Here is a 23623-nt window from a genome sequence, read left to right on the forward strand (position 1 = left end):
TGGCCCAGAGGCCATCTGTCTGTTCCCTGGACATGGCAGGTGTCTCCAGCGGGTTGCCGTACCTCCATCCTGCCCCCTGCAGGCCGTTCTCGGTGCAGAAGCCCAGCTCCCATCACAGCCTGTGGCTCCTGGTGCCTACCCGCCCCAGCTCCTGCACTCCCCCCCCCGCCCAGGACCCTGCCTCAGGCAGCTCCCTGTGCCTCTGCTCCGCACACTTTTCCTGCAGGTGTGCTGTGGGTCCCTCCCCGTCAGCCCAAATGCCATTCTTCATCCAGCTTTCCTGGCCACACCTGCAGGTGCAATTCTGCTTCCTGTCCCCTCCCAGCTCTCCGCGCACCCCCCCCCCCACACGCACACACACACGCACACACACAGCTGGCCCTTCTTATTCCTCTTTATCCGTTATATTCCCACCTAGCACTTGCCTCCACGTGACTTGTCTGTCCCCGGAGGAACTCGAGCTCTGAAGGTGGGGTTTTTTCTCCCCGTTTGCTCAGTCCTGCACCCAGAGCAGGCAGCCGGGACGCACTCGCTGTGTGAGTAGATAACAAGCATCCATCGGAGCAGCTGAGACGGCGGAACCAGGCGTGGGCTCCGCGGGGAGAGGCTGGGCTTGCCGAGGAGCCCGGCCCACCCCCATCCCTGCAGGAGTGACAGGCAGCCCAGCCGTGTGGACACCACTGCCTTTCTCCGGTCTGCACGCGGCCCCCTGCCAAGACGCGCGAGAAGACTCTGCACTGCTTGGCCAAGGTTTATTAGCGCCTCCTCGGGAGTCAAGTCCCAGCACTGTGTCCAGGCTGCAGTGAGAGCAATGGGAGCGCAGCCGCCCAGTCAAGCTGGCTCTGCAGGAAGTCTTACACCTCGGACCCATGGCTGTGCAGGTCATCACAGGAGTCGGGACACCAGCGGCTCCTGAGTGGGCGGGAGGGTCTCTGCCCTCGCGCGGTCTCACTGCTCACGGGAAGTGACCGGCGTCCCCGGGCGCACGGCCGCTCAGCCCTCCGCCTGCTTAGCTCCTTCTCTCGCCAGCCTGTCGGCCTCCTCGTTGCCTGCAAACCCCGAGTGACCAGGAACGTGCATCTGTGAAGCAGAATTTCCCTTTGACTCCTGCACCCTCGTGGCAGCTCAACCTCCAGGGGGCTGAGGAGGCGCCTGCCCGCCCTCCCCTGTGGGCCACACCGCAGGGCCGATTCCTGCTGTGCGTCCTGGACACAGGGACACAGCTCCATCCTGAGCTCCCAGCCTGGACCTGCCTGTGCGTATTGCTCTTTCCCACGTACGACGGGTGTGTAAGCTTTCCAGGCAGAGCATGTGTGTGCACCAGGCGTGTGCACCAGGGCGGGTGCCCCGACACTCACAGCCCCGAACCTGTGGGAAGGCTGCCCTGTGTTTGTGAACACGTTCGCGCCTACAGCGAGCTTCCCGCAGCGCCCCCGCCCCCTCAGGTCCTGGCTGGCCCACAGCGCGGGGAGGGAGACGGGTGCTGTCCAACTTGCTCCCGGTTGTTTGAAAAAGTAATTTTAACAAAACTCATCTCTTATAAAAGAAATACTTCCATTTTGGAAAGGCAGTCTTCTTACTAAGGTCTCATCACACAGTTTAACACAATTATTTTTTAAAATTATTTTTTATTTTTTTAATATATTTTTATTGATTTCAGAGAGGAAGGAAGAGGAATAAAGAGACAGAAACATCAATGACGAGAGAGAATCATTGATTGGCTGCCTCCTGCACGCCCCCCACTGGGGATGGAGCCCACAACCCGGGCCTGTGCCCTGACCGGGAATCGAACCTGCGACCCTTCAGTCCGCAGGCTGACGCTCTATCCACCAAGCCAAACCGGCCAGGGCTTAACAAAATTAGTATAAAGACACTCACCCACTGGATGTCCACGCCCTGGACGAGCCTGTCCAGCTCCATGAAGTCCTCCTTGTTGGTCACCGCCTTCCCGGCGCTCGTCCTCCACCCGTTCTCCTTCCAGCCCTGGACCCAGCTGGTGATGCCTGGAAGACACGCCTCCAGACTAGGAGCCGCGGACGGTGCCTCCTCCTCGCCCACCTGTATTCTGAGCAGCACCCTGGCCTTCCTGTTCTCCGGGCCCGCGGGCCTGACGCTCTCCCTCTCCTCCGATTCTAACCGCCCTCGGCCTACAGCTCTCAGCCCGGGACGTCACCTCCTCCAGGAAGTGCCCCAACCTCAGCATTGCTCCCCGTGCTCCCACAGTTTCCCAAGAAGCCGCCAGCACGCCCTCCTGTCACGCACAGTGAGCCTCCAGGGCCCCGAGCAGGGCCTCACCTGCGTCCTGCCCTGGCTCTAGTCCCGGCAAAGAAACCCTGTGGCAAACCCTGGAGCAGCAGAGCTGGGTCCCAGGCCCGCACCCTTCCCTTCAGACCCGACAAACCTAATGCAGCCCCACTGACATGAGGGCCCCCCCATACAGTGCCCCCCACAAGGGAAGGAAATACCTATTTCCCGGCAAATTTACTAGAAAACCCCAGAAGGAAGACGTGAAAGCTCACCGTTGATGGTAAACATGCTGTCTGTGTACAGAACCAGCTTCGAGATGTTCTGAGCCCTGGCTTGCTCTATGGCTTTGCAGGCTGCCTTGAAGAGAGAGGTCGGTTGTCACCACGGAGCCTGCTCAGCTCCCGACAGACAGACAGACGCTCAGGGACTTCAGACGCAGCGTCCCTTCCCTGTGTGGACTGTGATGCTGACATTCCCACATGAGATAATGCCACGTACACAATTCCGCTTACACGCCTATTGGACATGTTCCATCATTCTTCTAGAAAAGCCCTGTCCTTCATAACTGTCACTGGCCCACACAGCTCCTTCTGGACTCTGACTGTCTCACACACAGAGAGCAGGAAGTGCATTACGTTCACAGTCGATGCTACAGAACACGCCCGTACATTGTTATGGAAGATTATCTGGTAACTTACATGAATTTCTGCCCTTTGGTTTGTCTGTCGCCCAGGAAGTCTAATGCCCACATTCCTGGTTTCAAAATAGTAGAGAAAAAATAAAGTTATAAGCATAGATGTTCTTATTTGACCTGCAAAAGCCTCGCACAAAAGCAGCCCTTAGGAATCAGGCCGAGCCGCGAAGCCTGCAGCCCAGCCCCGCGGCGCGGTTTACTCACAAAGGGTGGCCGGGCCCCCAGTACACGCCGATGCCCGCGCGCGCCCGCCGGCGCCCGTTGCTGCTGCAGCAGCCGTCCGTGTAGACGACGACGTACTCGCCTGGAGATGGAAGCTCAGTGAGTGGCCGCCTCCCGGGAAACCGAAATTCACCCACAGGTTTACTACAGCGGAGCTCGAGGTTTCCGAGTAAAATGCCCTTTCGGCTGAGAATGAGGACGTTACACCTCAGCTCCAACTTCCCCCATTAAAAGGGGGGAAGAGTTTTTATACATACATTTTAATTATACATTAAAAATAGAAAATCTGCCCTGACTGGTTTGGCTCAGTGGAGAGCGGGTCGGCCTGGGGACTCAAGGGTCCCAGGTTCGATTCTGGTCAAGGGCAGGTGCCCAGGTTGCAGGCTTGATCCCCCGTGTGGGGCCTGCAGGAGGCAGCTGACCAAGGATTCTCTCATCGATGTTTCCATCTCTCTCTCCCTCTCCCTTCCTCTCCGAAACCAATACAAACATATTAAACAAAAACAAAACAAACAAGAAAGACACACCCATGTAAGAGAACGTGTCCTTGCCCACCGGAGGGGCTGCCTCCCCGGCCTGCTTCACATGCTTCGCCTGCGGCTCCCCGTTCTCCGCCCCTGCGGCCAGGGGCTCCCGGCATCGCTTGCCGGCTCTCACTTGTGATTCTTGCACGAGCTTATCTTCCTGCCCTGAAAGACAGAGTCGGCTCAGAAGCCAGAAACAACGAACCCGACACAGTGACTAAGAATCCACAAGTTCAGCGAGGCCTTCAGTGTCGCTAACACTGAGTCGGACCCAGGTGCCCTCCGTAAAGAGGAAAGGACTCTGATGTCCTGTGGGATCATTCTAAACCCACGACAAGCTGACGAGGACCACGTGAAGGTGAGAGCAAAGCTTCTGTTAAACATAAACCTGGTTTGGGTGGATCGGCAGAGACACAAAGGGTTATGAACCCGCGGGGATCACAGACTGAAAATCTCAGGGGCTCTTTCCCCACAAAAAACAAAGTCCAAAATTCTGTATGGAAACTAGAACTAGGCTTGTGACACCTGGGAGGGGAGAGGCCGTGCACAGTTACAGGAGCATCTGGGAGGGGAGAGGCCGTGCAGTTACAGGGGCACCTGGGAGGGGAGAGGCCGTGCAGTTACAGGGGCACCTGGGAGGGGAGAGGCCCTGCAGTTACAGGGGCACCTGGGAGGGGAGAGGCCGTGCAGTTACAGGGGCACCTGGGAGGGGAGAGGCCAAGCACAGTTACAGGGGCACCTGGGAGGGGAGAGGCCGTGCACAGTTACAGGGGCACCTGGGAGGGGAGAGGCCGTGCAGTTACAGGGGCACCTGGGAGGGGAGAGGCCGTGCAGTTACAGGGGCACCTGGGAGGGGAGAGGCCGTGCAGTTACAGGGGCACCTGGGAGGGGAGAGGCCGTGCAGTTACAGGGGCACCTGGGAGGGGAGAGGCCGTGCACAGTTACAGGGGCACCTGGGAGGGGAGAGGCCGTGCACAGTTACAGGGGCACCTGGGAGGGGAGAGGCCGTGCAGTTACAGGGGCACCTGGGAGGGGAGAGGCCGTGCAGTTACAGGGGCACCTGGGACGGGAGAGGCCGGGCAGTTACAGGGGCACCTGGGACGGGAGAGGCCGTGCACAGTTACAGGGGCACCTGGGACGGGAGAGGCCGGGCAGTTACAGGGGCACCTGGGACGGGAGAGGCCGGGCAGTTACAGGGGCACCTGGGACGGGAGAGGCCGGGCAGTTACAGGGGCACCTGGGACGGGAGAGGCCGGGCAGTTACAGGGGCACCTGGGACGGGAGAGGCCGGGCAGTTACAGGGGCACCCGGGAGGGGAGAAGCCGGGCACAGGCGAAGGTGACAGTGATGTGCGTGGGGACTACCTGTCGATCCAGGGCTCCCCGAGTTCCTGACGAAGGCCCAGGCTTCCTCTTCGGTGGCAAACTTCTTGAACCGGGCGGCGGGGAAGCGGTCCACCTGCGCTCTGCACTCGTTCCTGGAACAGAGGCGACGTCACTCCCCCCCGCCCGGCATCGCTGTGCCCCTAGGACCCAGGTGGTGCTTCCCGGGGCGGGCAGCGGGCAGCCACGGCCGCCCGCCTCGGACCCGCACCGAGCGCACAGCACGTGCCTCCCCGACGCCAGCACCGCTCAGCCCTGGGGTCTCCGACAACGAGCCCGGTAACCACTTCCGGGCGGCGGCGCTCTCACCAGGTCCGGAAGACCCCGGCCTTGCGGCCCCTCCTCACGGCGTAGAACATGCCGAGCCCGCGGCTGCCGCAGCGCACGGCGGCCAGAGCGACTCTGTGCACCGCGCCCAGGAGCCGGGTCATCGCTCGCTCCCGGGCCCGGGCCGGCCCCCCGGCCCTCGGCTCCGCGCCGCCATCGCGCGGAACGAACTCCCGGCGGGGGCGCGGGGAGATGACGTCAACCCGAGTGGCAAGCTCGGTGGGCGGGGCCTGGAGCCGAGCGCTCCTCTGGTTCGTCGATTTCCGGGATGTCACTGAGAAAGTGAGGTCGGAGGGCAGGTCCCGGGGCGGGGCGGGGCGGAGCCTGGATCTAGGGCGGTGTGGGCGGGGCCACACGGAGGGCGGAGCCTACGGAGGGGCGAGGTCTAGGGCGATTGGTTTGCGCGGGGTGTGGGCGGGACCTGAGAGTGGTGGGCGGGGCCTGGCGCCCTTCTGGCTGGGAAACCGGTGGGTTGTAATTGAAGAGAGGGGGTACCCGAGGGGCCCAGCGAAGGTGCTGCGTGACAGCTGCCCCCCGCCCCCCAGCGTGATCGCGGGGTCACACCTACTTAGGAGCCACTTCTCCAAGTGAACTGCTGGCTGCGCGCCTTTATCACAGAGACCACTTGTGTTTAAAACTTAAAACAGGGGAACGGGGCGGTGAGAACTTCCCGTGAAATATGTTCATTAAAGTGCAGATTTTAGTCTGCACATTACATGTGTTATTAAATTTGAATAATGTCTTTGAAATGGACATTTATGCTTTTTAACTGCTAATTATTTGTTCTAAAATAATGAATTACAACAGATCATGGTAGGGGTATAGCTAAGAAAACTCGTTGGCGGGAGAAGGGTGCTAACCACTCTGGGTGTCAAATGCGCTGGGAGGGCCCCGCCCCCGCCCCATCCTTCCATACGCACTCCCAGGCTTCTGCTAGTCATCTGGGCGGTCTGACCAGTCGGCCCCTCAGCCTGAGTAGCAGTAGAAAATGCCCCCCTGGTAGCCCATGGGACGGGGGAAATTACTGAGCTAAGGGCATTTTAACTGCAATCTTCCAGGGGCAATGTTCTTTTGTTACTTATTTAACCGATTTAAGTGATGACCCTACAGGTGGTCAGCAATGGTGCCCCTACAGGGACCTGTTAACAAGAACGATGCCAGCACAAGTGTGACGCCTGAGGATGCCCTCACCCAGGCTTGTCAAGTAACTCTCATGGCGAGCGGGGCTGAGCTCCTGGGTGCAAGGACACCTGCACTGTCCTGGAGGCCTAAGGAGAACTCGCTGTGGACACACTGGAGGGCCAAGCAGTAGCCGTGCAGAAGCGTGTGTGGGAGTCGCCTCCCCACTGCTCTCCTGTCCTCCGGTCCCTGAGCTGGGAATCCACACGTACCGACTGCAGGTCCCAGCGGAACTTACCAGCCATGCGAATTTGGTGAGTGTTACTGGCGCACCGGCCCCTGGAGCCTTTTTTCCGGACTTTCTAGGCTCCCGCCCTGTCTCAGTGATACTTCCGGTCCTTTAGCTCCGCCTCTTCCTTTCCGCCGCCGAGATCTGACGAGCTCTCGCGAGACTAAGGTCTCTTCTCAGGCCGGCGCTCACCCAAGTAAGTGTGGGGCCTCCCGTGCGCGCGAGCTTTTCTGCCGATTTCGAGGGGGACACGCTTTGGAGGCAGCTCTGGAGCGGCGGGCCCTGCTCGCCCGGTGGGGATACGGCGGATAACGCGGCGTGGGCTCCCCGATGGCGCGTGGGGTGGTCGGGGGCGCGGGGACCCGCTCCGCCTTAAGCGCTCTCTGTTTCCAGGGGGAGCCATGTTCAGTTCCAGTGCCAAGATCGTGAAGCCCAATGGCGAGAAGCCAGACGAGTTCGAGTCCGGCATCTCCCAGGTGAGACGCAGGGCGGGCCGGCGCGGGCCGGGCGGGCGGTGGGGGCGGAGACCCGGCGGCGGGTCGCTGAGGTCGCCCCTCTCCCTCTCTAGGCCTTGCTGGAGCTGGAGATGAACTCGGACCTCAAGGCCCAGCTGCGGGAGCTGAACATCACCGCGGCCAAGGTAAGGCCACGCGGCGTGCGTTCCGCCGGTGTCGGCCCCGGCGCCGGGGGGGAGCCCGGGGTCCCCGGCGGGCTGCACCCCAGGGCGGTGTGCGGCCGGCGGCCTGTCCTACCCTGTCTGTCCCCGCACGAGGGGACGTGGCGGGGCCGGCCCTGGGCGGGGCTGATCCTTGCGCGGGTGGGTGTGCGGTTCACCCCCTGGGCTCAGGTGTACCCCTGGGCTCCCTACCCGCCGGCCGCGTTTCCGCTTTTACTCGCAAAGCCGTTGTCCTCGGCGCGCGTGCTCCGCGTGCAGGCGATGGGGGCTTTCGGACGCGTGTCTCGCATAGTTTCGAGTCTGCAGAGCAGAGCCAGCCCGTGGTTGTTGGAAGCCACGTAACGTAGTTGCCCGCCGTGGACTGTTGGCTGCGCTGCGCTCCTAGGCCGGCGGTCCCTGCACGTGAGGCAGGAGGAGTGACAGCGGAGGGCTGGCGGCCGTGGGACGGCTGCAGAGTGGCCCGAGAAGGGCCTCGGGAGTCAGGACTCCGGTCTGACAGTGCGCCGTGGAGGCTCCCAGCTTATACTGTGGATTTGTCTGTCTGTTTTTTTAACTTAAATTCTTTGTCGTTTAAAGTATTGCACATGTCTCCTTTCCCCCCCATTGATCTCTCCCCGGCCGCTCCCGCCCCCCAGCACATGCCCTCACCCCCCTAGTGTCTGTGTCCATGGGACGCTCATATGCACGCACAAGTCCTTTGGTGGATCTCTTACCCCCCTGTCCCCTTCCCCGCCTTCCCCCTGAGGTTGGATGGTCTGTTGGATGCTTCTAAGTCTCTGGGTCTATTGTGTTCATGTTGGTCATTATATTCCACAAATGGGTGGGATCATGGGATGTTTATCTTTCTCCGACTGGGTTATTTCGCTTAGCATAATGCTCTCAGTGTCCACCCATGCTGTTGCGAATGGTGAGAGTTCCTTTTTTCAGCAGCATAGTAATCCATTGTGTAGATGGAGACCATGGTTTTTTAATCCACTCATCTGCTGGTGGGCACGTAGGCTGATTCCAGATTTGTCTTTTTTAGGAAATTGAAGTTGGTGGCGGTCGGAAAGCTATTATCATCTTCGTCCCAGTTCCTCAACTCAAGTCTTTCCAGAAAATCCAGGTCCGGCTGGTACGCGAGCTGGAGAAGAAGTTCAGCGGGAAGCACGTGGTCTTCATCGCCCAGGTACCTGTGTGCCCTGGGAGGTTCTATGACGTGAACTCCGCTGAGATCATGCGTGTTTGGGCTGTGTGAGCACGTGGAGTGATTCAAGTAACCCTGTTGTGCATGTAGAGAAGCTAGTGTAGATGGTAGAGAGCCGGGGAGGTGTGCTTGTGGCGGTCTAAAGGGGTAAGTAAAGTACACTGTTGCTATTAATGTTCAAATGGCGAAAACATAGTTGCTTAAAGAGAAGGCACCGGAGCCAGGATTTTTCTGCCTGAGAATCACTTGCCTGAAGCTCGCGCTGCGCAGGTGAGGCAGGTGGAGGCAGGGATGCAGGGACGCTGAGGACCGGCTGGAGGAAAGGGGATGGGAGGGTTTCTCAGGAACTTGCCAGTCTGGGTGGCTTGGCTTTCTCAGAGTTGAGGTTCTGTCCTGTGTCTGTTTTTAAAGCAGTTTGACAGTTTCCCTGACAACTTAAGGTCCTGTTGCTGCCGCTGCATGATAACTCTTTCCCTTGCAGAGGAGGATTCTGCCCAAGCCAACTCGAAAAAGCCGGACAAAGAATAAGCAGAAGCGTCCCAGGAGGTGAGTCTGGTGTCGGCCTCCACGCATCGCCCGCTGCCTCGCTGCCTCGCGGGGCTGTTGCAGGAAGAGCTGGGGAGGCTTCTGAAGTCACGTCACCTGGGCTTGTTAGTGAGTGACTGGTTTCCTCGGTAACGGGAGGTGAGGAGTTTGTGGTTTGGAGGAATGACAGTGTTGCGTGGTTGGGACCATGGTCACGGCTGTCACACAAGATGGAGGTGTGTCCTTGGCTCTTGGGCAAAGGAGGGACAGGGAAGGGACCCTTCGTTCAGGGCGCACCCCACAGCGGGGGTGGCCCGGCCCTGTCGTCTTTGCTTTTTATCTTTGCTGTGAATTAAGGTAAATTCGCCTTTTCTGGTGACTTGATGCTCACGAGCTTGATTGCCTGGGTTCTCTGTGTGACTCGGGACAGTGGACTGCGCCTTCGGTCGAAGTCTCTGGTTTCACAGGCTGGGAGGCTTGGCCCGCAGCCTGCCCTGCCCTCCCTATAGGTTTAAGAAAAACATTCCAGTGTCCTGCTCTGCCAGATGGGCCTTCAGTGTGTAGTTTGTATTATTCCATCCCTGCTCACAGGTTGGGGAGGAAAGGTTTGTTTAATTGTTTAAGTAAGTAGTTAAAAAAAAAACCTGGGAAAATAATAAAAAGTAAATACAAAAGTCAAGGTGGGGAGACTGGCACGGCCTGGAGAGCTGGCCCATGGCGGCTGTCACAGTGCGGGAGGCCTGGGAGTGGTGAAGCCATTTCCCTGTGTCTGGAGGTAGGACCAGGTGGGACTCCAGGGTGTGGGCTGATGTACTTACTGCCCCACAGCAGGTGGGTGCTGCTGGGAAGGCAGGTGTGGGTTTTCTGGGGCTTGAATTATAGAGTTCGGTCCTTTGAGCTTGTCCTTGGGCAGCTTTAGTGTCGTAAGAATTCAGGAATTCGCATGCTCTCCCTCCTGGGAGCCTGCCACCTCCCCTCTCAGGTGTGCGCTTCCTAGGGTCCTGAGACCTGCAACCGGGGGGGGGGGGGGGGGGGGGTGACAGGCAGCTCCCCCCCTGGGACTCTCTCCAGGGCCCTTTTTCTCTGACTTTTCTGAGCCAAAGCAGCCCCGCCTGGGCTCCCCTGTTGCTCCTCCTCAGCCTCCCTCGTTCCCTGCCCCAGCTTTCATCAGTGCTCTCGGAGTAAAAAGAAAAGTCCAGGAATGGTTCCTGTGTCCTAGCTAGTTTGCAAGAGGTCAGATCGAGGAGATTATCAAGAGCATTTAGTTTGTTAATCTTGACACCTTAGTGGTTTGTGATCTCAGCTCTGAGCACAAAAACAGACCCTCGGCTTTTCGCCCAGCTGAGGACCTGGCTCCTGGACCTGCGGTCCCACGGCCTCAGGTGGCGACTGTCCTCCTGACAGACCCAGTTCTCAGGGTACCTCCGGGACCCCCCCCCCCCGCCCAGCCGGGCCTCCTGCCTTCAGACGTGCTTCCTGCTTCAGGGGTCGTCTTTCTCTCACAGATTCAATGCTGAGGTTTACATGTTGTTTGGCTTTTAATCTGTAGCAAAGTCTCAAACGTTTCTCGCTGACGCAGCTCAGTCTCTGGTTGTTGGTTATCGAAGTTGTGTTGCTGTGGCTGCCCTTTGAAGAGAAATTAGACAGCGTTGGAGAAGAGGTGCCTTTTGAAAAATGTTTGTTGATTTGAGACAAGACACTGATTTGTTCCGGTTAATCGTGCATTCGGTGGTGGATTCACATGTGCCCTGACCGCGATGGAGCCCCATGGTGTATGGCGGCGATGCTCTAACCGCCCGAGCTACTGGCACCGGCCAGGGTTTGATCCCATCTGATTTGTCTGAAAGGGAATAATGACAGATTCCCATGTCTGAGCGCCTGCCCCGCCCTGTGAGAACCACGTGCTGTAAGGGGCAGCGGTGGTCAGTGGAGCCGACTGTCTTGTCTGTCCCTGGAGGTGATGGAGGCCTTGGAGGGTGGTCTGTGGCCGCGTCACAGTGAGACCCTGGCAGTCACTGGACTGGGAGCCACTAGAAAGCCTTCCCTGCGTGTGGGGCCTCCAGACGGGCACTGGGTTGGTGCCGTACGCACCGTGCTGATCCGGGTACAGGGCCCTAGACACCCCCCAGGGCACAGGAGCTCTGTCAGCTGGAGAACTGTCTTGTCGGCTCAGTCCCGCCACCTGCACTGCCTGGCGGTGCCTCCAAGGGTGGGAGTCATTGACCTTCTGTTGTCAGCAGCCCATGGGCTGCGAAGGTGACGCGATGTCGGGGGCAGCAGGGTCCATGGCGGTTTGGGGGGAGGGGTGACAGGCTGGAAGTTGGGGGGCCTCAGGGGCCACTGTCCTAGAGCTGGTAGAAGTCTCTGGGAGTGGGGTGTTGCCTCGAGTGATTGTTGAGAATGAGGGTTAGGGTCGTGAGAGGCCGAGGGAGCTCCTGCAGGACCTTTGGTGGATAAATGAGATCATGTGCGCATGACAGCTGAGGAGGCTACGAGTGGACGTGCGCCTACGATGGGTGTGAGTCCTCGCCCCTTCCCTGGAGCTTCACTTGCCGAGGCTTGGTGACTCCTTTACCAGGTGGCATCTCACACTGACCTTGCAAATGAATCAGTAGGTGGTTGTCACCTACTGGTTTGGCTGTGGCCCTGGTCGCTGTATTCGGGGTCGGGAGCGTGTTTGGAAACGGGTGCAGGTGTGGATTGGGGGGACCTGGCACCTGCCCTTCAGGCTGTGACGTGCAGAGGTGCCCTCGGCCTAGCGGAGCTCCTCTGTCCCCTGGACCCTCACTGTCCCTGTCCTTTAGCCGCACGCTGACCGCTGTGCACGACGCCATCCTGGAGGACCTGGTCTTCCCGAGCGAGATCGTGGGCAAGAGGATCCGCGTGAAGCTGGACGGCAGCCGGCTCATCAAGGTGCATCTGGACAAAGCGCAGCAGAACAACGTCGAGCACAAGGTGGCGGCCGCTGGGGGCTGGGGTGGGTGCGGGCACCGCGCGTGGGCGGCAGCGTGAGGCACCATGAGGCACCAGGAAGGGCTAGAAACTCGGCAGGCACCGCCCTTGGCGGCACCATGTGCCGGGTCTACCTCGGGGCTGTTTTGGGTTGTTAGGAAACGGGAAGTTACTGCTTCCAGGGTTTGGCTTTAGAGGGGTTGTGCATGGGGACAAGGGGCAAAGTAGGAAAATTCTGTTATTTTTTATGTGTTTTTTTTTTCTTGAAGGTTGAAACTTTTTCTGGTGTGTATAAGAAGCTCACGGGCAAGGACGTTAATTTTGAATTCCCAGAGTTCCAGCTGTAAAGAAAAATGACTAAATAAAATACATTCTTAGTATTGTGTTGAGGGGGGGTCTTTCGGAATCTCAGAGAAGGTGTAGCTCCCTCCTCGGCGAGGTTTCAGGCCCGGCGGGAGGCGGGATGCAGGGATATGACGGTGTCGGGGGAAGTAGCCCCAGAGCAGCGCTTCCGTGTGGCCCAGCCGGAGGGCCCGGCCCAAGGTGCAGACACGCCCCCAGCAGTGCTGAACCGCGCAGTCAGGGGCGGCCGGGCTTGAATGGCTCCTGTGAGAGGCGGGCAGTGCCAGGAGCTGAGCTGCATGACGGGGACGGGCTTTTCCACGTGCAGAGTCTGATGAGAAAGTGTTGTGTTTGCTAATTTTCTTTTGTGGTTAAAAAGCATACAAGCTTTACATCTTCGGCATCGTCACATGTACAGCTCAGTAGCATTGAGCACATTTCGGTGTCCTGGCCAGACCTCCAGCCCGGTTGGTCAGTAGAACTGAACCAGACTCACTGAGCCCCGCCCCCCCTGGGCCCCGTGTGTCCATGTGGGGCTTCACGTTGGCTCTTACACGGTCTTGGAAAGGTCAAGTGTAAGGGTGAGGTTGGGTTTTCATCTAAGGTGTGAACGGGCCAGTGAGTTACTGGATTCCTTCGTTTTCTCCAGGCCTTCGGGGCAGTTGGAGGTGAAGCAGGGTCTGGTCCTGTTTGCCAGGAGGCTTCTAGGATCTAAGCCGAGAGCCAAGGGCCAGTGAGGCCAGGCTTCTCGGGATGAGCATCTGCTGCACGTTAGGGCTTCGGGTCAGCTGCCAGCCGCCATCATCAATGCCTGACATGACGCCCAGGCCACCTAGTCCTGTGTCCAGAGTGACCAGCTGAGCGGGTACACAGGCTGGGACTCTAGTCCGCATTGGGGAGGGAGCGGGCCTCGTGTTGCTCTGCACTTGCAGGAGCTGGAGGAAGGAAGCCCCTCCTGTTGGAGGGATCCGTGGGGAATGTCCTAAGTGGCAGTGTCCCAGGGATAGGACTACAGGCTGAATCTCCAGTGAAATTCCATCCAGAGCCCGGCCTGCTCTGTCCAGACGTCTCCCTTATCCCTGAGGAATGTAAACAGTGACCAAGGGCTCAGATTCTCCTCCCACTGGAAGTGGCCTCAGAGGGTCAGAGGTCACGAGGGGAAAAGCCTTCACCAATGGCCAGGACTGGAGAGCTAGGAATGAGCCCAGGGGAAGGAGAAGCACCATGATTCCTGATGGCTGGTGTTCATTTGTGAGGCACAGTAAACGCATCACAACCTAAGATCCGTCCTAATTGCAATCGACTTGAAACAGGCAGCCTAAGAATCAGGTGGTCACGGTTTCATTCCCAGGCAGGGCACATCCCCAGTAGGAGGCAGCTGATCAATTACTCTCTCATTGATGTTTCTATCTCCCTCTGAAATCAATAAAAATATTTTTAAAGAACTTTGCATCTGTAGATGGAATCTCAGTGGGAGGGTGGGTGGTGGGAGGTGAGCAGCCCATGGACACAGACAATAGGGTGGTGAAGGGGGCAGGCGGGCTGGACGGGTCAGTGGGGAAAGGGACATGTAATACCTTCAACAATAAAGACCTTTAAGGTGTTTGCATCTCTACCCTGTGGGTTATGGTCCACAGTTGGGTTGGCACTGCCTTCGTGCGGCTTTGGTTTCGGGGTGACACCAGCCTCCTGGGTGAATGGCTAAGTACTCTCTCCCATGTGCTGGGGGAGGAGCAGAGTTGGTGTTAATTTTCCCTAAGTGTTTGGTGGGATTCTGTGACACCACCTGCCTGTCGATTCGGGGAGTCCTGAATCGTTCCCTGGGTGCGGGGCCGTGACGCCTCCCCCCCACGTCGGGCCTGTGTCCCTGTGCCGGTGCTGTCGGCGGTTTAATAAAGCCCCTTCTCCCGGATCCTGTGAGGTGCGTGGAACTTGTCAGGCTTCACGCCTGTGATTTGTTATGACTTCCCTTTCCAGTCGAATAAACAACTTTGAAGCCAGCTTTCCGTGACCATCTACGCATCTTTCTTAAAGAAGCCTCGCCCCCTTGTATAAGGGGAGCCACCCAGCCCCCCACAACACGCATCTGGGGCATGGGTTGCCTTCTCGTGGGAGCACAAGGAGGAGTGAGCTGGGCTCACCTTGGGGTGGGCCTGGACAAGCCCTCAGGCTTCGCTGTGAAGCCCCACGTGGAACAAAGTCTGAGGGACACCAGGCGGCCGTGGCCACTCCACCGATGCTGTCCTGACTTCCAAAAGGCGCGTTTTATTTTATTATTATTGTTAGGTACGTTTGCATTGATTTCAGAGAGAGAGACGGAGTGAGGGACAGAAACCAATGACCATGGATCCGCTGCCTCCTGCACGTCCCCCCTGGGGATCGAGCCCACAGCCCTGGGCACGTGCCCTGACCTGGTTGGTGACTTGATGCTGGGCACTCACTTTTCCAAAAGAAAAGAACGAGAAGAGCAGCAGATGCTGGGTGTCGGGGAGAGTTAGCTAGGCCTCTGCCAGCCGCCCTGGGAGTCTGACTCCCGGTCTGCGTTCCCACGCTGCTCCGCCCCCAGCAGGTCAGGGATGTTTCAAACAGGAAGCTGTTTGCAGATAACACTGGGGGCCCAGCCTGGTTTGCTGGGCGGTGGGACAGCCCCAGCCGCTCCCCTCCTGTGGGGCTGCACCACCCGCCCGCAGTGTCCTGCTGGGTCCCCGGCGGTCAGGACGCCCCTTCGCCTTGCCTGTGCCTCAGGTAGGGAGGCCCTGGCCCGGGACTTGCCACCTTGGGGAGCAGGTGGAGGGTGAGCCGCAGGGGGAGGCTGAGCTGGAAGGCGGGTTCCAGACAGTCGGCGCAGGAGCTGGTGGAGGGACACGGGCTCTGCTGAGACCCAGGCAAAGGCGCGGCAGAGTCCACAGGACCTGGGCCCCGGCCCTGGTGCTCACCAGGTCGCGTGGGAGTCATAACGGCCTGGGTGCAGGCGAGGGGACCGCGTGAAGGGATTGTCCCTGCAGCCGGCACAGGCTCAGGGCGGCTCGACCCCCTGCGGTGGGGCCTCGTGGACGCCCAGTCACCTGCACTCAATGGCCAGTGGCTCAGGAACAGGGACCCGGATGTGGGGCAAGCAGGGCACCTTCCACAGCGGGCCACCTGGTCTCCCAAACGGGGTGAGACGAGAGTCGGGGGCCCTTCTGGCTGGATGCCTGGCGTGGCGCTGGCCGTGGCGCTGGCTGAGGTGCCAGCGGGTCGGGGGCTCTGGATGAACACATGCTGAGGCCGCCTCACGTACGTGACGACTCCCCGTGCAGTGGGGAGCGCTCTGCGGACCACAGGCAGGGCAGGGCCCGACTTGCCCAGCTGTTCATTCATTTACAATTTTGAGAAGTTTCCCTAAGAAGAGAACAGGCAGGATATGTGTCAATCTAAGAAAATAATAGGGAACGGCCTCTGCTTGGCCTGTGGTTTTGGTAAAAAGATAAGAAAAATGTGCCATTGGGTGGCGGCCTGTCGTGGCTGCAGCCCCTGGGGGCCCGGTCCCTGGGCGGCGGGTGGCAGGGGCGGGGGGTGGCAGGCCTGTGCTCCCTGGGCTGGTCCCGGGCATGTTCTCCATGCTGTGGAAGGTGTTTGCTAAGTGCACATTGTACGTTTGGCACATTCAGCCTTTTACTGTCACTGTGGATGTCACCTTGTCCTGCGCTCCCTGGGAATTCCAGTGGAATCTCTCCCTCTGGAGAGCCGCCTCCTTTGCTGACGGAGGGTCCGAGCCTCCTGGGCCCCGGAAGATGAGGTTCTCACAGGGGCCCTCGGGGCTGCGGCTTCTCTGTTGATCGAAGGAAATTCCTCTTCCCAGAGGGCAGGAGGGTGAGGGTGAGGGTGCGGGTGAGGGTGCAGGTGGGGATCTCGGGGCCGGGGGGACAGGGCCTCCCCCGTGTCCCCACCTCTGCCGGCAGGACCTAGGGGCTGACCAGGATCAGGGAGGCCTGGGGTGGCCACGGATGCATAAGTTCAGCCGGGTCAGCCCCACGCGGTGGGGAGGGTCGGCAGGTGCTCCCCGAGTGACACAGGGACAGCTGTGTCCTGTCCCTTCAACTCCCCGTCCCTCCCCGTAGTCAGGAGCTTGGGCTGCCAGAGCCACACGGGTGGGTAGCCCGGGTGCGTGGGGGGCAGAGGGGCCGGTCCCCGGGACTCCTCACGGTGACCTGCTATCTTATGACACTCAAACCGAGCACAGCCACGCAGCCCCCTGTACGGACACGTAGCCGAGAAGTGCAGCTGTTTAAGAACCAGCCCGACAGCGGCGAGCTCACTCACTGTCGGGAGAGCCGTGCCTGTGCGAGGGGACCCGGTGGGACGGGCCAGGGACGGCAGCGCGAGGCAGAGCTGGCGTGTGAGGCCGGGCGCGGGCCTCAAGGCTTCATGGACTATGAACACGCCTTCGCATGTGTGAAGTGTCCGCCGTAAAGAACTAGAAGAGAGCCTGGCTGGTGTGGCTCAGTGGTTGAGTGTCGTCCCATGAACCAAGAGGTCACGGTTCGATTCCCCGTCAGGGCACAGGCCCAGGTTGCAGGCTCGATCCCCAGTGGGCCGTGCAGGAGGCAGCCCAGCAATGTTTCTCTCTCTCTCTCCCCTTCCTTCCTCTCTCTAAAAAAATGAATAAAAACGTGTGTTTCTTTAAAAAGAACTAGAAGGGAACGTTGGGTAACACCTCAGGACGGTCACAAGCGAGAGAGAGACCACAGCCACGCAGGCCTCCCCCAGCAGCGCCGCGCCCTTGGCCGCGGGGTGGCCTGCACACTGTCTTCTCTGTCCTGCTTTCGGAATTCCCGGCACCGCTTCCCCTGCTTCCTCCAGGAGCCAGGGCCGCCCGCACTCAGGATGGGGGGGGAGCTGGCCCTCATCAGCCTGGCCTTGCTGTCGCTGGTCCTGCCTGCTGACTCTCAGCAGACGGCGGACGACGCCTGCTCTGTGCAGATCCTGGTCCCTGGCCTCAAAGGTAAGGCTCCCTTCCCAGGGGGCTCCCCCTCCCCACGGGGCTCCTGTGAGCTGACAGTCCCGAGTCCCGAGTCCCCAGTCCCCAGTCCCGTGCTGGCTCAGGTCTGACCTCGGTGGGCCTCAGTTCCCCTCTGAAAAAGCAAGGGTGTAAAACACAATGCCCACCATCTGTTGGGCCAGGAACTCGGTGATGGGGAAGTCATTTCTGTGCAGGGCGGGCGTCTGCAGGATGTGAAGGCAGCTGACCTGTGTCCCAGGCTCTGCACTCACTGTGCGAGGCCCCGAGGGAGAAGAGCTCCCGTCCAAGTTGCTGATAGGACACTCGGGAGCAGAACCTTAGCAGCTGGCCCAGCCAGTCGCACAGCTCCGCAGCCTGAATCCTCACGCTTCCTAGGAGCTCTTCTTCCTTCTTTTAGAAACGCAAACGTTCTTGCTCCTGTCGCTTTGTCTGCGGTCTCCTTCCTGGCAGAGCAAGCCCTGCAGACCCGCGGGGTGGGCGCCAGCCGGGGGAAAGCCACCGTTTCTACAAAACACGCGATTCCAAACCTGTGAGCCCAGCAGGACCAGCTCCACGTTCCAGGGCCCAGCGGGTCCGGCAGTGAGTCCCACGTGACCCTTCTCCCCAGGGCTGCCGCCAGAGCCCTCGCCCAATCGCTGGGCTTACATGGCAACATTGTCTCATTAGGTCTATATATGGGACATTGTCTCATTGGGTCCATATGGGACATTGTCTCATTAGGTCTATATGGGACATTGTCTCATTGGGTCCATATGGGACATTGTCTCATTGGGTCTATATGGGGAAATTGTCTCATTGGGTCCATATGGGACATTGTCTCATTGGGTCTATATGGGGACATTGTCTCATTGGGTCCATATGGGGACATTGTCTCAGTGGGTCCATATGGGGACATTGTCTCAGTGGGTCTATATGGGACATTGTCTCATTGGGTCCATATGGGACATTGTCTCATTGGGTCCATATGGGACATTGTCTCATTGGGTCCATATGGGACATTGTCTCATTGGGTCCATATGGGGACATTGTCTCATTGGGTCCATATGGGACATTGTCTCATTGGGTCTATATGGGACATTGTCTCAGTGGGTCCATATGGGGACATTGTCTCATTGGGTCCATATGGGACATTGTCTCATTGGGTCCATATGGGACATTGTCTCATTGGGTCCATATGGGGACATTGTCTCATTGGGTCCATATGGGACATTGTCTCATTGGGTCTATATGGGGACATTGTCTCATTGGGTCTATATGGGGACATTGTCTCATTGGGTCCATATGGGACATTGTCTCATTGGGTCCATATGGGGACATTGTCTCATTGGGTCCATATGGGACATTGTCTCAGTGGGTCTATATGGGGACATTGTCTCATTGGGTCTATATGGGACATTGTCTCATTGGGTCCATATGGGGACATTGTCTCATTGGGTCCATATGGGGACATTGTCTCATTGGGTCTATATGGGACATTGTCTCATTGGGTCCATATGGGACGCTTTTTGCTCATGGACGTTTGTGTGGTTTGCAGGAGGCAAGCGCCTAGTAAATGCCGAAGGCACTTCCTTTCTTTCTTTGGGAGGAGAGAGCAGTTTGTGGGTGACGCAGGGAGCGAGCCGGGCGGCTGAAATGTGCGCCTCTGCTGCCAGAGAAGCAGCTTCTCGCGGAGAACTCCAGTGCAGCAGCCCCGATCGATGCCCGGCAGAGAGGGACGCGGAAGGGCTGCCTGCTCTGGGGGCAGTGCGGAGTGCATGGGAGCTTTGAGCGGAGAGGTTTATGGAAATGCTGGCTGGGGTATCACCCCTGGGGCTTAGCTCTCTGCTGCCCCTGAGAGAAGCAGATGGTGAACATTTCAAATCCTGAGGCTCAGCACGGGAGCAGAGCTGGGCACCAGCCTTTGTTCTCAAGAAGCACGTCCAGCCCTGGCTGGTGTGGTTCAGTGGATAGAGCGTCAGCCTGAGGACCAAAGGGTCCCAGGTTCGATTCTGGTCAAGGGCACATGCCCAGGGTTGTGGGCTCGATCCCCATTAGGGGGCATGCAGGAGGCAGCCGATCCATGATTCTCTGTCAACATTGATGTTTCTATCTCTCTCTCCCGCTCCCTTCCTCTCTGAAATCAATAACAATATGCTTAAAAATAATTAAATAACTGCATGTGGCTTCTGCAGGGGACGCTGGAGAGAAGGGCGACAAAGGCGCGCCCGGACGGCCTGGGAGAGTGGGCCCCACAGGAGAGAAAGGTACCTTCTTGGCCCCTCAGACTGCACAGGGTGGCGGGGGAGAGCTGGTGCACATGGGCATGTGTATGGTGTGTGTGCGTGCATTTGTGAATATATATGCTTGAATATGTTTGGATTGGTGTATGTATGTATGAGTGTATACTAGATGTGTGTGTGTGTGTGTGTGTGTAGGCATGTGTGTATGTGTGTGTGCATGCATTTATGTGTAAAGAATGTATGTATAGCATGTGAATGTGTGTAAATGAATGTGTGTGAGTTTGTGAATGAATGTGAGTATGAGCACATGAGAGTGTGTGAGTGCATGAGAGTGTATGAATGTGTGTGTAATTGCAACTGTGTGTGTGAGTGTGTATGAATGAGTGAGTGCATGAGAGTTTGTGTGTGTGTGAGTGCATGAGAGTGAGTGTGTGAGTGTGAATATGTATATGAATGTGTGTGAGTGTGTGAGTGCATGAGAGTGAGTGTGTGTGTGTATGAATGAGTGAGTGAGTGCATGGGAGTGTGTGTGTGTGAGTGGGTGAGTGTGATGTCAATGGGAGGGGCATGGCGCCACCTGTGCATCACCGACCGGATCTCGTTGCTTCCTGCAGGGGGCGTGGGTGACAAGGGGCAGAAGGGCAGTGTGGGCCGCCACGGGAAGATCGGTCCCATCGGCTCTAAAGGTACCTCCCCGCGCTGCCTCACGTCCCGCCAGGCCCGCCCCACCCGCTGCTCTGAGGATGATCGCAGACCGTCCGGGCCGCCGGAGGTCATGCCTGTCCCTGTGCGCTGGGCACGTGACACCTTCTATCCCCCGTGTGCGCCTGGGGGGTCGGAGTCACTGCGGGCCGGCCCCGTGGCAGGACAGTCTCTGGTCCACGAGTCACATGTGGAGGACACAACGTTGTTAACTCGTGGCTCACGTCTCACCTCTGCCTTGCTTTTCCTTTTCAGGTGAAAAGGGGGATTCGGGCGACATGGGGCCCCCGGGCCCCAGTGGAGAACCAGGTACGGCAGGGCCCCGGGCTGATCAACTTGCCTAAAAACGCGATTCTGACAGTAGCTCCTGACCCGGAGCTGCAGGCGGCGGGGCACCGTCTCCCGCACCCGGACTCGCGCACGTCCTCCTGGGACTGCGGTCTGCTCTCCCCGGATCTCCCCTAGTCTGCTCAGACACCCCGACCAAAACCACGTGTCCTCTCCCCACAGCCCGCTCGGGGTGCCCCGGGCCCCCCTTCCTCTGGCCACCAAGCTTCTGAGAAAAGCTCTTCTGCGCTTTCGGGGTCCTTTCTCCACTCCCATGTCCTTGCCCCCCTCCGTGGCCCCTCCCTCATGCCATGGTTCTCGACAGTTCCCGAGTCCCCCCCTGGCCAGGCGTCCCCTTCACCCCAGTCCCTCTTCACCCCAGTACTCCCCCCTGCAACCTGGTTCCGCCACCACCATTGTTCTCAGAAGCTCCAGTGCCTCCAGGGCCACTGCCCTGAGCCAGGCCCCGCAGTCCTCTCGCCTAGGCCTCAAGGGCTGCGGAGTCTGTCCAGTAACATTTGTATTTTGGGACTGACTGTGGCTACTTCCTTCTTTTCTTTTTTAAAATGCATATTTTTATTGATTTCAGAGAGAGAGGGAGAGGTAGAGAGACAGTAACATCAATGAGAGAGAAACATGGATCGGCTGCCTCCTGCACGCCCCCCACTGGGGATTGAGCCCACAACCTGGGCCTGTGCCCTGACGGGGAATCGAACCCTGACCTCCTGGTTCATAGGTCAATGCTCAGCCCCTGAGCCAGGCCTGCCTTCTTTTCCAAGCCCCACCCTTGGCTCAGCTCCCTAACACAGCCCGATCCTGCAGGCGTCCCCTGTGAGTGCAGCCAGCTGAGGAAGGCCATCGGGGAGATGGACAACCAGGTCACCCAGCTGACCTCGGAGCTGAAGTTCATAAAAAATGGTAGGTGCTTCTCGGAGTCCTCTCTGTCCCCCCGCCGTCCCCCTGCCCCCCTTGGCCCCCAACCCCCGGGACTCAAGGCTCACGTGGCTCCGTGGCGCGTGTGAGGGCTGCCCGCCGTCTGTGTGCGTGCCTGCACCTAGTGTGCCCGCACCGAGCGTGCCCGCACCGAGTGTGCCTGCACCGAGTGTGTGAGCTTGCCCGCACCAAGCGTGCCTGCACCGAGCGTGCCTGCACCTAGTGTGCCCGCACCGAGTGTGCCCGCACCGAGTGTGCCAGGACCTAGTGTGCCCGCACCGAGTGTGCCCGCACCGAGCGTGCCCGAACCTAGTGTGCCCGCACCGAGCGTGCCCGAACCTAGTGTGCCCGCACCGAGCGTGCCCGCACCGAGCTTGCCCGCACCGAGCGTGCCCGCACCGAGCGTGCCCGCACCGAGCTTGCCGCACTGAGTGTGCCCGCACCGAGCGTGCCCACACCGAGTGTGTTACAGAGAGCCAGTGCTCACTTTCCAGCCCTGCCCTCCCCCGCAGCTGTCGCCGGCGTGCGTGAGACGGAGGGCAAGCTCTACCTGCTGGTGAAGGAGGAGCGGGCCTACCTGGACGCCCAGCGGGCCTGCCAGGGGCGCGGGGGCGCGCTGGCCATGCCCAGGGACGAGGCCACCAACGGGCTGCTGGCCGCCTACGTGGCGCAGGCCGGCCTGGCCCGCGTCTTCATCGGCATCAGCGACCTGGACCGCGAGGGCACCTTCGTGTACGCCGACCGCTCGCCCATGCAGACCTTCCACAAGTGGCGCGGCGGCGAGCCCAACAACGCCTACGACGAGGAGGACTGCGTGGAGATGGAGGCCTCGGGCGGCTGGAACGACGTGGCCTGCCACCTCCCCATGCACTTCCTGTGCGAGTTCGACAAGGAGCACGTGTGAGGTGGCCCGGGCGGGTCCGGGGCACAGCTCGGGGGTGACGGCTGTCTGTGCTGAGCCCAGACCGAGCCGTGTGCGGGGGGAGCAGCGTCTCCCTGTCATGTCAGCCTCACGGCTCGCACTGTAGCCGTGTCCCCGTGCGACTGCTGCTCAGCAGGGCTCGCTCGCTCTAAACTGTACAGTGCCTCTCCCGGCCCCCGTGGCGGGTCTCCCGTGACGGCTGCTTCCGGTCCCGGGGGGAGCCCCTCACTGGCCCGTGCCTCTGTAAATGACATAAACACGCTGCTGCCGTTTAGCCCAGTAGGGACACCTGTGCTTTGCTGCGAACCCGGGTTTCAGGAACGAGGAATAAACTCTCTGCACCAACAGTTGAGTGTGTGTTGTCCTGACCTCACCCCAGGAGCGAGGGTATTTCCCACTGATTTGGGGGTGGGGGTGGGGAGGAGAGAGAAAGTACACCTATTGGTGGCCTCCCACACACGCCCGGACGGGGCCAGGGATTGAACCTGCAACCCGGGTGTGTGCCCTTGGCCAGGACTCGAACCCGAGACCCTCCCATCTGCAGGCTGACGCCCTGTCCCCTGATGGTCTCGGGCCAGGCCAGGGCCATTCTCTGAATTTCTCCAACGGCCGGATTCGTGACCTGTGGCCGGGTCACAGGTTACCCAAGACTTAGTGGCTTTGGGACAAAAATATCCGTGTCCCCTTTCTGCGTTCCGGGCCTGACTGGACTCAGGTCCTCTGGCTGCTGGACAGACGGACGGACGCCTCACCCCTGGCCCGTGGCCTCCCCTCCGGGGAGCGCAGTGAGCCTGGGCCCAGACCCCGCCGTGGCCACCTCAGGGCCGCCTGGCCACACTGTCGCCCAGTGGCGGGAGGGCGACACTGCCGTGACCAAACCGCCAAGCAGCAGGCTGCATGGATGCTGGGGGGTGGGGTGGCGTATTCAGAGAGAGAGAGAGAGGAGAGAGAGGAAGAGAGAGAGGAGGGAGGTGCAGGGAGAACCGGGGCAGGCAGGGGAGGGGTCCCCCGTTCAGAGCATCCTCGGGCTCGC

At 59.5% G+C, this 23623-nt stretch overlaps 3 protein-coding genes across 3 annotated transcripts; 2 read left to right on the plus strand and 1 right to left on the minus strand.

Annotated features, from left to right (window-relative positions):
- Positions 1–348: 348 nt before the first annotated feature.
- On the minus strand, positions 349–5588 carry RNASEH1 (ribonuclease H1). Its single transcript, XM_070428633.1, has 8 exons — positions 5379–5588; positions 5052–5164; positions 3691–3852; positions 3146–3245; positions 2946–3000; positions 2520–2604; positions 1879–2003; positions 349–1080 (listed from the first exon to the last, which is right to left on the minus strand). The coding sequence occupies exons 1-8, from the start codon at positions 5498–5500 to the stop codon at positions 994–996; spliced, it is 849 nt and encodes a 282-aa protein (XP_070284734.1). The 5' UTR covers positions 5501–5588; the 3' UTR covers positions 349–993.
- Positions 5589–6972: 1384 nt separating this feature from the next.
- On the plus strand, positions 6973–12523 carry RPS7 (ribosomal protein S7). The gene is made up of 7 exons (XM_070428634.1): positions 6973–7000; positions 7198–7280; positions 7373–7444; positions 8505–8648; positions 9148–9212; positions 11996–12146; positions 12413–12523. The coding sequence occupies exons 2-7, from the start codon at positions 7206–7208 to the stop codon at positions 12488–12490; spliced, it is 585 nt and encodes a 194-aa protein (XP_070284735.1). The 5' UTR covers positions 6973–7000; positions 7198–7205; the 3' UTR covers positions 12491–12523.
- A 2660-nt stretch (positions 12524–15183) lies between these two features.
- On the plus strand, positions 15184–22922 carry COLEC11 (collectin subfamily member 11). Its single transcript, XM_070428368.1, has 7 exons — positions 15184–15230; positions 17328–17469; positions 19659–19730; positions 20321–20392; positions 20664–20717; positions 21558–21653; positions 22181–22922. Exons 2-7 carry the CDS (start codon positions 17352–17354, stop codon positions 22570–22572), a joined length of 804 nt encoding a protein of 267 aa, XP_070284469.1. The 5' UTR covers positions 15184–15230; positions 17328–17351; the 3' UTR covers positions 22573–22922.
- Positions 22923–23623: the final 701 nt, after the last annotated feature.

The sequence above is a fragment of the Myotis yumanensis genome, unplaced genomic scaffold, assembly GCF_028538775.1.
Source record: "Myotis yumanensis isolate MYYU_CA2020_CCGP unplaced genomic scaffold, mMyoYum1.0.hap1 SCAF_11, whole genome shotgun sequence".
Classification (NCBI taxonomy): domain Eukaryota; kingdom Metazoa; phylum Chordata; class Mammalia; order Chiroptera; family Vespertilionidae; genus Myotis; species Myotis yumanensis.

Bases quoted from the DNA above. Each gene is read 5' to 3' on its own strand.
- COLEC11 (XM_070428368.1), top strand. From the start codon at position 17,352: ATGGGGGGGGAGCTGGCCCTCATCAGCCTGGCCTTGCTGTCGCTGGTC. The intron at 19,731-20,320 runs GTACCTTCTTGG...TGCTTCCTGCAG, and splicing joins GGGCCCCACAGGAGAGAAAG to GGGGCGTGGGTGACAAGGGG. The intron at 20,393-20,663 runs GTACCTCCCCGC...TTTCCTTTTCAG, and splicing joins CGGTCCCATCGGCTCTAAAG to GTGAAAAGGGGGATTCGGGC.
- RPS7 (XM_070428634.1), top strand. From the start codon at position 7,206: ATGTTCAGTTCCAGTGCCAAGATCGTGAAGCCCAATGGCGAGAAGCCA. The intron at 7,445-8,504 runs GTAAGGCCACGC...TGTCTTTTTTAG, and splicing joins TGAACATCACCGCGGCCAAG to GAAATTGAAGTTGGTGGCGG. The intron at 8,649-9,147 runs GTACCTGTGTGC...TTTCCCTTGCAG, and splicing joins ACGTGGTCTTCATCGCCCAG to AGGAGGATTCTGCCCAAGCC.
- RNASEH1 (XM_070428633.1), bottom strand. From the start codon at position 5,500: ATGACCCGGCTCCTGGGCGCGGTGCACAGAGTCGCTCTGGCCGCCGTG. The intron at 3,853-5,051 runs GTAGTCCCCACG...TCTGTCTTTCAG, and splicing joins GGGGAGCCCTGGATCGACAG to GGCAGGAAGATAAGCTCGTG. The intron at 3,001-3,145 runs GTGAGTAAACCG...TTTTGAAACCAG, and splicing joins TGGGGGCCCGGCCACCCTTT to GAATGTGGGCATTAGACTTC.